General features: G+C 42.0%; 1 protein-coding gene across 1 annotated transcript; it reads right to left on the bottom strand.

The window, feature by feature from the left end:
* Positions 1 to 2,324: 2,324 nt before the first annotated feature.
* LOC146378245 (uncharacterized) lies at positions 2,325 to 5,388 on the bottom strand. The gene is made up of 4 exons (XM_084944890.1): positions 4,656 to 5,388; positions 3,966 to 4,163; positions 3,581 to 3,791; positions 2,325 to 2,587 (listed from the first exon to the last, which is right to left on the bottom strand). The coding sequence occupies exons 1-4, from the start codon at positions 5,386 to 5,388 to the stop codon at positions 2,326 to 2,328; spliced, it is 1,404 nt and encodes a 467-aa protein (XP_084801016.1). The 3' UTR covers position 2,325.
* Between the last annotated feature and the right edge of the window lie 7,638 nt (positions 5,389 to 13,026).

The raw sequence follows: 13,026 nt of genomic DNA, 5'->3' as shown, positions 1-13,026 counted from the left end.
CATGTTCTGTGTAGTATTTTTAAATATAACCTCCCCGGCGTTTTTTTTTTTTTAATAGAAAATTTGACTTGACGCATAATTAGTACGTCTTACTGCGGATCAAGAATCAAAGAATACTGACGTCCGGAGTAAAATGGTGCGACGGGCAGTCAGAGCAACAGGTGATCTGCGTTCCCGGGCAGAAACGTGATTGACAGCTGTTTTAGCCAATCGGCTGACAGAGGAATGAGGGCACGAGCCAATTGCGCGGTCCCGCAGTGTCAGTATGGGCGTTGTTCCAGGCTGGGCGTACACACAGCGGCAGTGTCATCAGCGGTAGATCCATACGGGACACTGAGGACAGACGGACATGGTGTGTCAGTTTCTGGCGAAGGCTTTGCTGCTGTCTTTGCGGAAATAAGAGAGGAAAATATACCGTGAGCTGAATTTCAGACGCTGTAGATGCAGAAGACGACCGCGTTTCTGTCCAGAGAGATTAGCTGTATTATCTTATCGTCATATGAAGGGTAGGTAACACATTCTTTTTTTTTTTACTAGAAATAAAAACGTATTTTCTTTTCCTTCGATTTAAAGACCTTACCACTGCAAAATTAGTGGAGAATCATATCGTGATAAAGGGAAGTATTAAAATGCAATTAGGGATCGAGTATAATACATAAATACCGTGTAATGAAACATGAGTTGCAGTAATTTGAACTTAAGTACCCCTTTGAGCTCCATTATGAGGGACTTCAGCCAGTATGCAATGTAGTAATTAAAAGTTATCATCTTTAATTCACTTTACATAATAATGCTTTGACTCTGATACACCGCAAATGAACGTAATAATAATTATAAACCTATATCTATACATCTTAAAAGCCACATTGTCATTCAGTGAGTAGGCACTTATGGATATTGAGGGTGAAATAAAAAGTGGATTTGCATATTTATTATGTAAGAAAGTATTTAATGTTAAAATAAATTGGTAGACCATGACTAAGCATGGTCACAGTTTCAGTGTCACCATAATAAAAAGAAATAATGAAGTATAGTCTTTTTAATGCTGATTGTGAATGTTTTTATTGATAGCTTGAATACTAATAGTTTGGTAGCATTCTCACTCCAATCCTTGACCATATAACTTAAGCTTGACATCCTCACCAACTCTTTTCCTTGTAAAAAAAATCATTGTCTTGTCCTTATCAACTGAGAATTTAAAACCCGACTTATATCACCACTCTTCAACTTTTCCAATTGCTCCCTGCAGTTTCTTTACAATATACTCTACATTTTCTCTCTCTTCCATATTGCTCCATCATCAGCAAAAAGCAAAAGCCCTATCCCACCCTCTATATCATTAAAAACATCATTTATCATTAAAATAACTAAGAACATAACACTACGCTCCCTTGAGGTGTATCGTTTTCGACTGGAAACCTCTCAGAGTAAACCTTTCCAGTCCTCACTTGTATTTGTCTTCCCTTTACAAAAATCCATTTTTATTTTTATTTATTTTTACATTAATCTTTCATTTATCACTCGCTCCATTACTTTACAGATATTTGACGTTAAAGTTATAGGTCTGTAATTTCCTGAGTTTGTATCATCCTTCCCTGGTTTACTACCACTGCCTCCTTCCAGCTTTGCAGCTTGTGAAGACTGTGAACTCTGATCTTAAATCCCCATAGACACAGGTGTTGGCAATCCAAGTAGACAAGGTGGAAACACTGGTACAATGGAAAAAAACAGCACTCACCCAGACCATGACAGGATCGTTGTGATTGGGTTTCTTTTTATTACTGTCTTTTTTGCTGAAAAAAGTGAAGTGAACTGAATTTCCACAGCTAGACATGAGCGTGGCACTGATAATGTCCTTCTGAGGAGGGAGGCTTTCTATACAATCAGTTGGAGGTCTGTATTTTGATTTGAAAGCTGTTGAATGAAATAATAACTAAATTCACAGAAAAACAATAATACAGTTCTTCATGAAAAGTAGTTTTTATTTGATTGAAAAAAAAACATCATAAACACTCACAGAGAATTTCTCATCGTAACATTGTTGAACCAAACCTTTAAAAAAAACAGCAGAATATTTCATCACATCATTTTAACTATGTGTAAAGTTCTCTGCAGCAACAAAGCAGCAGCTTCTTGCTCTGACCTTCATTTATTTTAAAGGTAGTGTTGCACGCATTGCGAGTCCTTGGGTTACTGACAGTTACAGAACTGAGGACCTGCTGGATCTACATGAAAGTCCAGTCAGTTAGTCACATGAGGCACTGGAGGAAAAACAATTGTATAATGTAATTTTTGTTTGTATTGTTCACTTTGCACTGCTCAAGATTAGAATCGTGTTTCCTCTCTTTCCCAAATGCAGTCGCATTCTTGCAAAACGTCCCTTTCAGGCATTGTGGTCATGATGCTGAACCTGTTCCTGGAGATCTCCCGCAGCTCCTTGATCAGTCCCTCCAAAGATGGACTCGGCCAAGTTTTGTTTTTGTCACGTACAAGAATGTATGTCTGCCTCTTGATCAGCTCCAGTCGCTCCAGGTGTCGCAGCTTGTTGAGGAACAGCAGGTCTCTTGTTGGTTCCTCACGGTGGAAGCTACAGAAGACAAGACAGGAAAAAACGTCAGCTCTAGTTGCGTGTTGGCAACGATAGGCCCATAATGGGAAATTGTTGACACGATTTTCTGTAGTGTTTCAGTTGTACTTAAGAAATCAAGACAGAGAAAAGCTTAATTTGCAGCAAAATGTAAATGATGTCAGTTTCTCAAGTGAGATGATTTGATGCTGCAGGTCACACATAAACCATCAAATGGTTTATGTCAACACCCTTGTTAAGAAAGCCCGTCAGCGTCTCTTCTTCTTCAGAAGACTTAGACTTCCATCTGCCACTGAAGGTGCTCAAGAACTTTTACTCCTGCACCATCGAGAGCGTCCTGACGGCAAACATCTGCACCTGGTTTGGGAACAGCACCAAGCAGGACAGACGAGATCTGCAAAGAGTGGTGCGCTCAGCCGAACGCATCATTCAATCAGAGCTCCCTGACCTGCTGTCCATCTACACCAAGCGGTGCAAGTCCAAAGCTAGGAAGATTATGATGAACCTCTCCCATCCCAACAATGGAGTCTTCTCACTGTTGAGGTCTGGGAAGCGCTTCCGCTCCCTAAAGGCCAAAACAGAGAGAATGAGGAGGAGCTTCTTCCCCCAGGCTATTCGGGCCCTGAACCAGGTGTAGGACTGGACTCTCCCACACACATCACTATAAGACTGGACTCTCACACACATCACATCACAACACGCACCACCACACATTTCCTATAATTTAGAATCTTTATAATCTCTTTCTGCTATTTGCACATTTTTTACTGTAAATTTCTAAGTTAATTTGTAAATTTTGTAGTAACCTGTAAATTGTAAATACTGTAAAACTTTTTTTCTGTCATTTAATGGTCGGGCATTGTACAGCTACAAGCATTTCACCCCCATGTCATACTGTGTATGGTTGTGTGTGTGTGTGACAAATAAAATTTGAATTTGAAATGGAACTTTTACTTTGTAATAGTAATAAAAATAAAAATCTGCTGGGCATACCGTATCCTGAGAGTCTTGAGTTGAGGAAACAGTGTAGGAAGCTGTTTGCAGAGACAATCATCATAGCGGTTCTGATCTATGTCCAGATGCTCAACTCGCTGGAGTTGAGATGCAATGGAGCTCATCTGGCACGCGCATATGGATGTTCGCAGTGTCAGACTGGTCATCTGGGATGGAAGGTCTTCCATATAAGAGGCATGAAAAGTCCCTCCTATAAGGAAAGAAACGACAGGACAGAAGTTACAGAAAACAGTTTTGGCCTGGAGCTTCACACAGCTTCACTTAAAAAAACAAACAAACAAAAGGATGCATGCAAGACAACAGATTTTTGCTTACTACACACACTTACACACAATACAAAGATTAAATGCATGTTTTGACTCACCAATGATTGAGAGTGATTCCAGCTGTTGCAGATAACTGAGCCAGGAATAGATATGGCACTGCAGACCATCCCAGGGGTACCTGTAGTGGACAGCAAGCGACTTGAGTGAAGTCAGACCCCACAGCGCGTCCTCCGACAGGATGATTTCTGTGTAATTGACTAACTCCAAAGAGATCAGTTCTGGGCCGCCGTACTCTCCTACAGGATAAAAGAGGTGGTTAGTTAAACATTTAGTCTCTGTCAGTTAAGTTTAGCATAGTCACACAATACTGCACAACAGGCTGTGTGATCACAATACTAATCAGAATAATATGTATTTATGAATGTAATCAGAATAATAATTCCTAAGGAAATTATGTGGGTTACAGTTGGTCCAAGATAGTAACAGTAATAGACTAAACTAATTAAATAATACAATATATTACAAGTACAATTTAAGAAATAGCACTAATATATACAAATCGCTCAATTATAAACATCAAGAATATTACAGAGGTGAAATATATATAATAATGCAGCATGTGTGCAGCTCAACTGACTTAAATATGATGGGTTTTGTTCCAATATTAAGGCATAATGTCAAGAAAATATTGTATTTTCTTGATGAAAAGCTCTTGTCAAAGGTGTAAAAAGTGACTGTATTGGTTCTGATGCTTGCAAGTGTAAAATATAATCAGGAGACTGGCTTACCTGGGTTTTCTGGGTCCAGTGGGTAGAAGTAGTTGTTGGGCAGTGGCACTGGTGGCTCCCCTTTCATTCCCCAGGATAAGTGTTTGAGTTTCTTCAGTCTTAGCAGCAGGTTGTGGAAGACGCAAGAGGGCACTGGCCTCATCCTCTCAAGCCCTTCACTTTCCTGCTGGTGGAACAGCAAGTACTCCAGGTTGACCAAGTGTGACACGCTGTTGATGAACGCCACAGTGTCGTCGCAGGACATCTGAATGTTGCAGACGCTGAGGTGAGTCAACCGCTCTGCTAGTTGCTGACTCTGACACTGCACCAGTAACGGCTCAACCCAGGTGGCGTTTCGTACCCCAAGACTCGTCAGGTTGGGGAATTCACACAGGTTGTCTAAGTATTTCATCTTGTAATATCGCTGTTCCCTCACACAGACAATGGTGTTGAGCGATGGGAGGGACTTGCTGAGGATTTTCCAATCTTTGGGTCCTAAATGTTGCACTGTGGCACGGCTGACCCCACGGCACTGCACGGTGTCCCAGAATCCAGATGTGTAGCGGGGAAAGTTGGAGAGTCCTGCTGTATAATCCTTCCACAGGGACGGGTGGTCGATGAGATCTCTGAAGTGTCTGCAGCAGAGGCGGGCTGTGTGCTTTTCCTCAGTGTTCAAGTAGCCAAACACCAAAACCCAAACTTCAGGTGGCAGATATGGTAGCTCCGGGACCTTCATGTTGACTGTTTGAGCCATTGCACCTCAATTCCTTACACAAATTCAACCAATGCAGAGGCAGCAGACCTACAATTAATAGTCCTTTGTCCCTGAGTAATCACACTGATTCGCTGAAATATAGGAGCACCTGGAAAGGGAACAACAACAGTTTACAACTCAGGCTAAACAAAAAATGACCAAGACCTCACTTAAGCTCTTTTTTTATGTAAAAGGTGTTTATTTTTGCTCTAAACTATTCAGGCAAGCCTCACACCTCCAGCAAGACGGTAATATGAAATAACTATCCCAACGTCCTTGTGGGTTGCCATGTGAATTTAAAGAAGCTTGTTGAGGTGAAATTTTCCTGTACTTGTGAGTCACTGAAAACAAGGCCTCCTTGTATTTATCTCCAAACAAATAAATTAATCTCTGACTCAGTCTGGCTTCATGAAACGTGGATATAAAAAGTCATATTATTATTACAATCCTAGATTATTTTCACAAAGTATTTCATGCACACATTAATTCCCTACAGCCAGCCAAAAAGAAACAAATGAAGAATAATCTGAGATGTGTTTTAACCACTTTCACTCCCAAAATTACTTAAAACAGGTCAATAAAGATCTATCAATACTTAACTTGACAAAAACAGCATTGCAGTACATCTAACCAGCAGAGATGCTACAACAGGTAAACTTAAACTACACAGCAAATTATAGTATGTGGTAGAGAATAATCCTTACCTTGCAGGAGTTTCTGAAAAGTTCAAATCCAGTAAGAAGCAGATGGAGAAGCTCTTCCAGCCTGCACACACACACAGGGCCAAAGCAGAGTGACCATCCCTGGTCTGTGACCCTTAAAAAGCTTGCTGGTACTTAATTAACATATGACTTTGTCAATAAAATAATCCCTGTATATCCTCTTATTTGTCTGCTGTTGACATCATCAGTCAAGTGGGGTGTGTCAACAACTGTCGATGAAGTTGAAGCTGAAGCTCATCACTCCATTGTTGTGTTCCAGACTGCTTGATCACATCACTTACATGTCTCCACACCCCACTCACTGTTTCATGTCCTTTCTCTTTCTTATACGTAACTGTTGGCTGCATCTGAAAGTCCACCATGACATATTGCTTTTGCTGCAATATGTCCACTGTGTTCATGAAGAATTCCTGTGTAAAACGGCTAAACAGACTTAGTAAACAACACCAGTCACACTGAGCCAGCCATTTTTTGTCAATTTTTCTTAGCTAAATAGAAATCAAAGTAAAGAATATTTTCAGTGTTTCATTTAAAAGAGTTTATTTCAAGCTTGTAATAACTGAATATTCTACAGCACCAAAGGGTTTGTAATCTCATTAGAGTTACACAGATCTTATCTGCAGTCCATCACTGTATATCTGCTAACTCAGAGGCCTGCAAACTTTAAACTTTAAAAATCTGTTTTTAGCACAAGTTATTTTCAGCAGCCCAAAATCTGCATGGAGCCACATAGAGACGATGGCATTTTTCACACGAGATACAGTAAATGATGTTTTTCATGTTCAAGGTCATTCTCTGCAGAATGGGTGCCCCTGCCTGTCCATGAGGATTGTACATAAACTGTCTTGGTTTGAAGGCCCAATGGTCAGATTTCACTGATCCTATTCTCCCTATCTGTTCCGGTAATTTAGCTCTAACAAGCATGTCCCTTAGGTTCTTGTTTCTCCTATGAGCTGAAATTACCCTGTAATTGTGAAATTGTATCAAACCGGAGGTATACTCCTTAAAGTTTGTTTTAAATTGATGGTGTAACGGTAAATAGGGGCGTGAATAAGTAGTTACCAATGGCATGAATCTGCTCGGTTCCCCCAATTGGGCCTGATTCTGAGTCAAGTTTTCCCCTGAATCATCTAAGGCTCCACCTGCATTCGTCGTGTTAGAGTTAAGCCCTGCAAGAGTACTGCTTTTAATTGCTCCAAGAAACCTTCTGGAATAACCCCTGTTTCTCAGACTCTGAAATAATGTACCGATTGAATCCTGAAGGTCTGAATCCTTTGAGGAGATTCTGTAGAATCTAATAATTTGCGATTTTATGATACCTTTAAAAGTGTGTTTTGGATGATAACTACTCCTATGTAAAAGGGCATGAGAATCTGTGGGTTTAAAATAAACCTTAGTAGAAACCTTTTTCAAATTTGGATCCAGTTGTTCCAAAAACACTGTGTCCAGAAAGTTCACCTGTGCAGGATGCAACTCATATTTGACCTTGATAGAGGAGTGATGGTTATTTAGGATGTCAATAAATTCAGAAAACTTTTCCTCACCGTGAGACCAAGCCCCTATGATGTCATCCAAAAATCTAAAGTAGAATGTTAGTTTCTGAGGGCATTTTGCAAGAGCCTCACGTTCCCACTGACTCATGTATAAGTTTGCATAGGAGGGGGTATATCTATGCCCCATAAATATTCCGTCAGAGCAACATTAATGTGATAACAGGTTAAGAGCGCCCAAAATGTCTTATTTGCTGATGTCAATATAAACCATTACAGAGATCCACACAATATACCAGTGCACTTCTCTAAAAGAAAACTTGACCTCAAGAGGATTTTCTGCCATTTCCTCATGTTACATTTTAGTACACTGAAGTAGTCATCTTGGGCACTGAAATAAACTCCTAGTCTAGGGTGACCAACCGTCCTCTTTTCCCTGGACATGTCCACTTTTCACGTTCTGTCCGGGGGGATTTTCGAGATGGATGAAAATGTCCAGGTTTTCCTACAGGCCTACAGAGGACCCATATGTGCAACGTCATCCCCAAACTGCTGTGTTGTAAGTGGTTGTTCCGCGCTCACAGACGGGACAGAGCGCGGAGCGGCGCGCTGAAAAGATGCCAAAGCGCAAGTGCATCTTTTCAGACAAACTGCAAAAGAAATTTCCCTCGTACCATCCCGGTCGGAATAAATGGGAGGCATAGTGCACTGTGTGCACAGCTGGCACATAACGTTTGTGTGTCTAACAAAGGTGCCGGAGATCTTGTTGCTTACATGGACACAGAAAAACATAAAAAGGTTGTGCAAGGCAAAAATTCATCTAGTAAGTTGACTGAGTTCTTTGTTACACCTGGGAAAAACGAGGATGCTGTTGTTCTGCAGCAGAAGGTGCACTGACATTTCATACTATGAAGCATCACAATAGCTACAGATCCATGGATTATACTAGTGTGTTGCTAAAAATAAATATAATGATAATAATAATAACAATAAAAGCATTTCTCAGACTCAAGTAACCATGGAACAGGGAAAATATTTCCAATCATACTTTGACTGGAAGAATGGTGACGTGCAAACAAAATTGATTGAGGTTAGAAACGCCAAATGACATTGAGGGTTCTCGGGAGGGGCCGTGCTAACACCTGCTGCTCTCTGGCAGCAGCACCATGCTCTCCCGTGTTTTAAATGCACCTTAGAACAACACGCAGCAATACTACACATGAGCGAGAGGAGGGAGGTTTGGGGTCTTCACACACCCCTGTTCTCTGCTGGCCATCGGGGCAGGGGGGCTGGGAGGAGGTGTTGGCCGTCCGATTGGGATCTGGGACGCGGGGCCTCCCTGCTGCTGCAGAGCTTGGGGCGGTCTGCTTGCCTCCACCCCGGGGGAAAGGGTAACATCTCCTGGGTCTAGGTTCCGTTTCCCCCTCCAGGGGTGAGGGGACCTGGGGTATAGAGCTTGTTTGGGGAGTGTGATTGTGTGTACAGTGTCCATGTATGGGCGCTCAGGTATGTACCAGCTCACTCCCGGTGACTACTTGGCGGGGCCTGGTGCCTGTTGCTTGGTCAGGCCTCTTCCGGGGCAAAGGGGGCCCTCGGGCCTCCGGCACAGTTCACTCTGGCACAGCTGGCTGCCGGCAGAGCCGGCGGGCACACCACTGCAGCCCCCTGTGGCTTCTGCTTCGTGGCTACTGGGTGACCCCTCATCTGGGGCGCTCCTCAGCTCTTCCCAGGAGGGTGGCACGGATGCCCCTCCGGTGGTCCTCCTTGGGCTCTCGCACTCTGGGGCCTCTGGATGTCTGGAGCCTGGATCTCCTCCATGCCTGCTTCATGCCCTGGGGGATAGGGCTATGGCTCTCTACATCCTCTAGCAGACCATTACATGGGGAAACCTTTTGAATACAAGCGCGCTGATCCACACAGGTGTGCACACGGGTGTTCACTGTTCATAGACATAAACTAGACCTTTATTGGCTGCTATTTCCAAGCACATTGTGCGCTGTCGGTCCTGATTGCTACACAACAACATTCAATATTTAGTATTTACTGCTGTTTACACTTAGCTAGATTAACGTGATGGTGTTGTGTTTAGTATGTTGCTCTGTTTTTTTTGCTTGTTTTCTCTTCTTTTTCTCTCAACAGGTAATCCAGGAGATTTTTTTTTCTCTTCTTTCTCTTTTTAAGTGCCCTTTCTCACTGTCCATCTTCCCTTCTTTTTTACTTGTGTATGGCCGTCGTCCCCTTATACAGACAATGCTGGTGAGTGACGGGAGATACTGGATGAGGTATCGCCAATCCTTGGGCTGTAAATGGCGCACTGCAATCCGGGTAATCCTGCACTAGTTTAGTGTGTTCAGGAAGCCAGATGTGTAGTTTAGGAGGCTGAAGAACACCACTGTGTAGTCCTTGCATAGGGATGGTTGGTCGATGAGTTTTTGAGGTCGTTGAAGCAGAGGCAGACTAAATGTTTTTCTTTTGTGTTCAGGTAGCTGAACACCAACATCAAAACTTCAGGTGGGAGATGTGGTAGATCTTTCATGTTAACCGTTTGAGCTTCAGCTGCAGGTCTGAGGTTCTTCTGGCCCAATTTTTCTTTTCTGAAAGAATGAGCACTTATGTTATGGCAATGAATTGAACTGGCATATAAAAATATATAAAGTAATATTTATAAAGTAATAAAGGGATTTTTTAAACCTCTTATTTATGAGGAAAAATATTGATAAATCATTTATAATCCAGACTTGTGTGCTACACAAAACAAGCACTTATTTAAAAATTGTAAACATTTTCCATATTTTAAGCCATTTATTCCACAGCTTGCAAATCTTCTTACTGGAGTGATCAGGTTTAACTTATCCTACGGTAAACTTACTACGGTAGGAAAACCGTGTGGCTCTGTCCTCCTCTGCTGCAGCATCTTGCCTACACTATACTAAGTTTCTCTCTCTCCCCCCACCTGCACCGCATGCACTCATTTGCATAAATTCCTGATGCTGGGATTTTAACCATAAACCAAGCCTTTAAGGCACAGGGATTCACAGTTTTAGTTAACCAAGCCAACACGAATGCAATAAAATAATTTTAGTTCAACTATAACCATGAATGTACTTATTAAATTACTAATTACACAAAATAAGTTTAACAGCAACAAATATAAATCCTAAATATATGTTGTCAATGGTACGGTAACTTTTATTTTCCCCGATGAGAAATTGATTTGCAATATGTCCATACAGAGAGACTGGAACATGTTATAGGCATCAAGGATCCTGCCCTTAATTGGTTTAAATCCTACCTCTCGGGTAGGACTTTCTCTGTCATGATGGGCTGCTACTCGTCCGCCGCTGCCCCTGTTTGCTGTGGAGTACCACAGGGGTCTGTGCTGGGCCCTCTAATGTTTGCCTTGTACATGCTACCCCTGGGTTCTATCTTTGACAAATATCAGATCTCCTACCACTGTTATCCTGACGACATTCAAATCTGTTTCCAATTGTCTGATGACCTGCCAGCTTCATTGAGCCTGACTGCTTGAAAGAGGTTACAGAGTGGCTGTCAGCTAATTCTCTCATTTTAAATGAGAAGAAAACTGAGATTATGGTGTTTGATAGTCACACTCCATGAGACCAGCTAGCTGCACGATTTGGTCCCTTTGCTTGCTTTCTTACAGATACTGTAAGTAATCTAGGTGTTTGCCTGGATAGTTCATTTAAGCTGGATAAACAGGTTTCCTCAGTGGTTAAATCTGGCCTTTTCCAGTTGCGCCAAATTTCCAAGGTCAAAGTGTCTATACTCCCAGCCGTTCTTTATGATCATCTGGTCAGTTACTTCTGGCCCAGCGCAGGCACCATCTGAAGACTAGGGGTAGGGGTGGGCGATATAAACGATATACGATAGAAACGATATAAATTTGGCCAACGATAGAGATTTTGACTATACCGCTCTATAGCGATAGCGCATATTGATGATGTCATCAAGCTGCGCCTGTTTTGGTCGAAAGCATCGCAGTGGCTACAACAATTATCATCTGCAAATTATGCCGGGCGACAGTCATAGCAAAGAGATGAAGCACTTTTGAAATATGGGGAAAGCCAAAAACTGCGCTTTCTCCACTTCCGTAACATTGATTCATTAATGTTGAATTCTCTCGCAGCTGCTCTATGTTGCAGTATATTAATAACTAGGGATGGGTACCGGTATCCGGTGCCATGATGGCACCGGTTCTGACATAAACGGTAGTAACCAGACCGAAAAGCAGCGCACATTTCGGTGCTTTATTTCGGTGCTTTTTTTTCCTGAGCTGTGATACACTTTAGATTCTAGCCAATCATTTTACGTTTCCGAGGATAGTAGGCGGGTCCAGGTACGTACGTTCTTTTAGAGCAGAGCTACAGATTAAAAATGCCCAAGGAGGACCGGTCAAATGTATGGCTGTACTTCACAGCAAAATATGCAAACTCAGCAGCCTGCAACAAGTGCTTTAAGCTGATACTGTGATACTGTCAAAGGAGGTAACACCTCAAATCCGATGAAACACCTGCCGACGCATAGCGTTTTTTTTAAAAGCCGAGAAATGCGCCGTATTTGATAGCTTGCTGCGAGACCTCACTCCGTGCACATCTACTGCGGGTGGGTTGCTAGTTATCGGACCTGGAGCAACATCCCCCAAAAACCCGAAGAATAGAGTCCTGGCCCCTAGCCCTGCCAGTGTAGCAGAAATGATAACGGATGATGATGGCAGCAGCAGCCGTTCTTCTCTGCGTGAGTAGCGTAATGTTGTTCGTGTGTAATTTACCTTGAGTAGGCTCACCACGTTATTACATTAATGCATGTAAGGTGAACTAGCAAACATCATCATAGCTACATGCGGCTGTCTTCTTGTTTGATGGCAGATACTCCCTTCACCCTGGCCAAAAAGGCTAAAATGACCAAAGAAAAAGTGGAAAACAGTTAAACATGAGAGGTTTTTGGATAAAGTTTGTGTTTTTTCCATTGTTTAAGCACTGCTTCCAGCCAAGAGTGATACCATATATGCCCCATAGCTGCAGAAAAGGCTAACATTGTTATCTTTTTACAAAAAAACAGCTGAACATGAGAGGTTTTTGGACAAAGTTGGTGTTCTCCATTCTTTAAGCACCGGTTTGAGCACCGTTTAAGCACCGGCACCGTTTCAAAAGTACCGGTTTAGAATAGAATAGAATAGAATTCAACTTTATTGTCATTGCACATGCACAGGTACAGGGCAACGAAATGCAGTTTGCATCCATCCAGAAGTGCTTTAGTGATATAGATATATTACAATATATATTAGCAATAATATAGATATGCAAGTATATTACAGAAATGGGTCTATTATGGTATGTTATAATGTACACGGTATGAAGTATGTTGTGAATATTCTATAACTATAGGTATGTACAGGCTGTAGTGAG

The sequence above is a fragment of the Perissodus microlepis genome, chromosome 11 (assembly GCF_051167445.1).
Source record: "Perissodus microlepis isolate ML-2025 ecotype Zambia chromosome 11, ASM5116744v1, whole genome shotgun sequence".
Lineage (NCBI taxonomy): Eukaryota > Metazoa > Chordata > Actinopteri > Cichliformes > Cichlidae > Perissodus > Perissodus microlepis.
Note: the sequence above shows the minus strand (reverse complement) of the source record. Positions and strands in the feature narration are given on the sequence as shown.

Coding starts and splice junctions, on each gene's coding strand:
- LOC146378245 (XM_084944890.1), bottom strand. CDS start 5,388: ATGGCTCAAACAGTCAACATGAAGGTCCCGGAGCTACCATATCTGCCA. Junction 3,792..3,965: donor GGAATCACTCTCAATCATTG/GTGAGTCAAAAC, acceptor CTTTCCTTATAG/GAGGGACTTTTCATGCCTCT. Junction 2,588..3,580: donor CTCAAGACTCTCAGGATACG/GTATGCCCAGCA, acceptor TGTCTTCTGTAG/CTTCCACCGTGAGGAACCAA.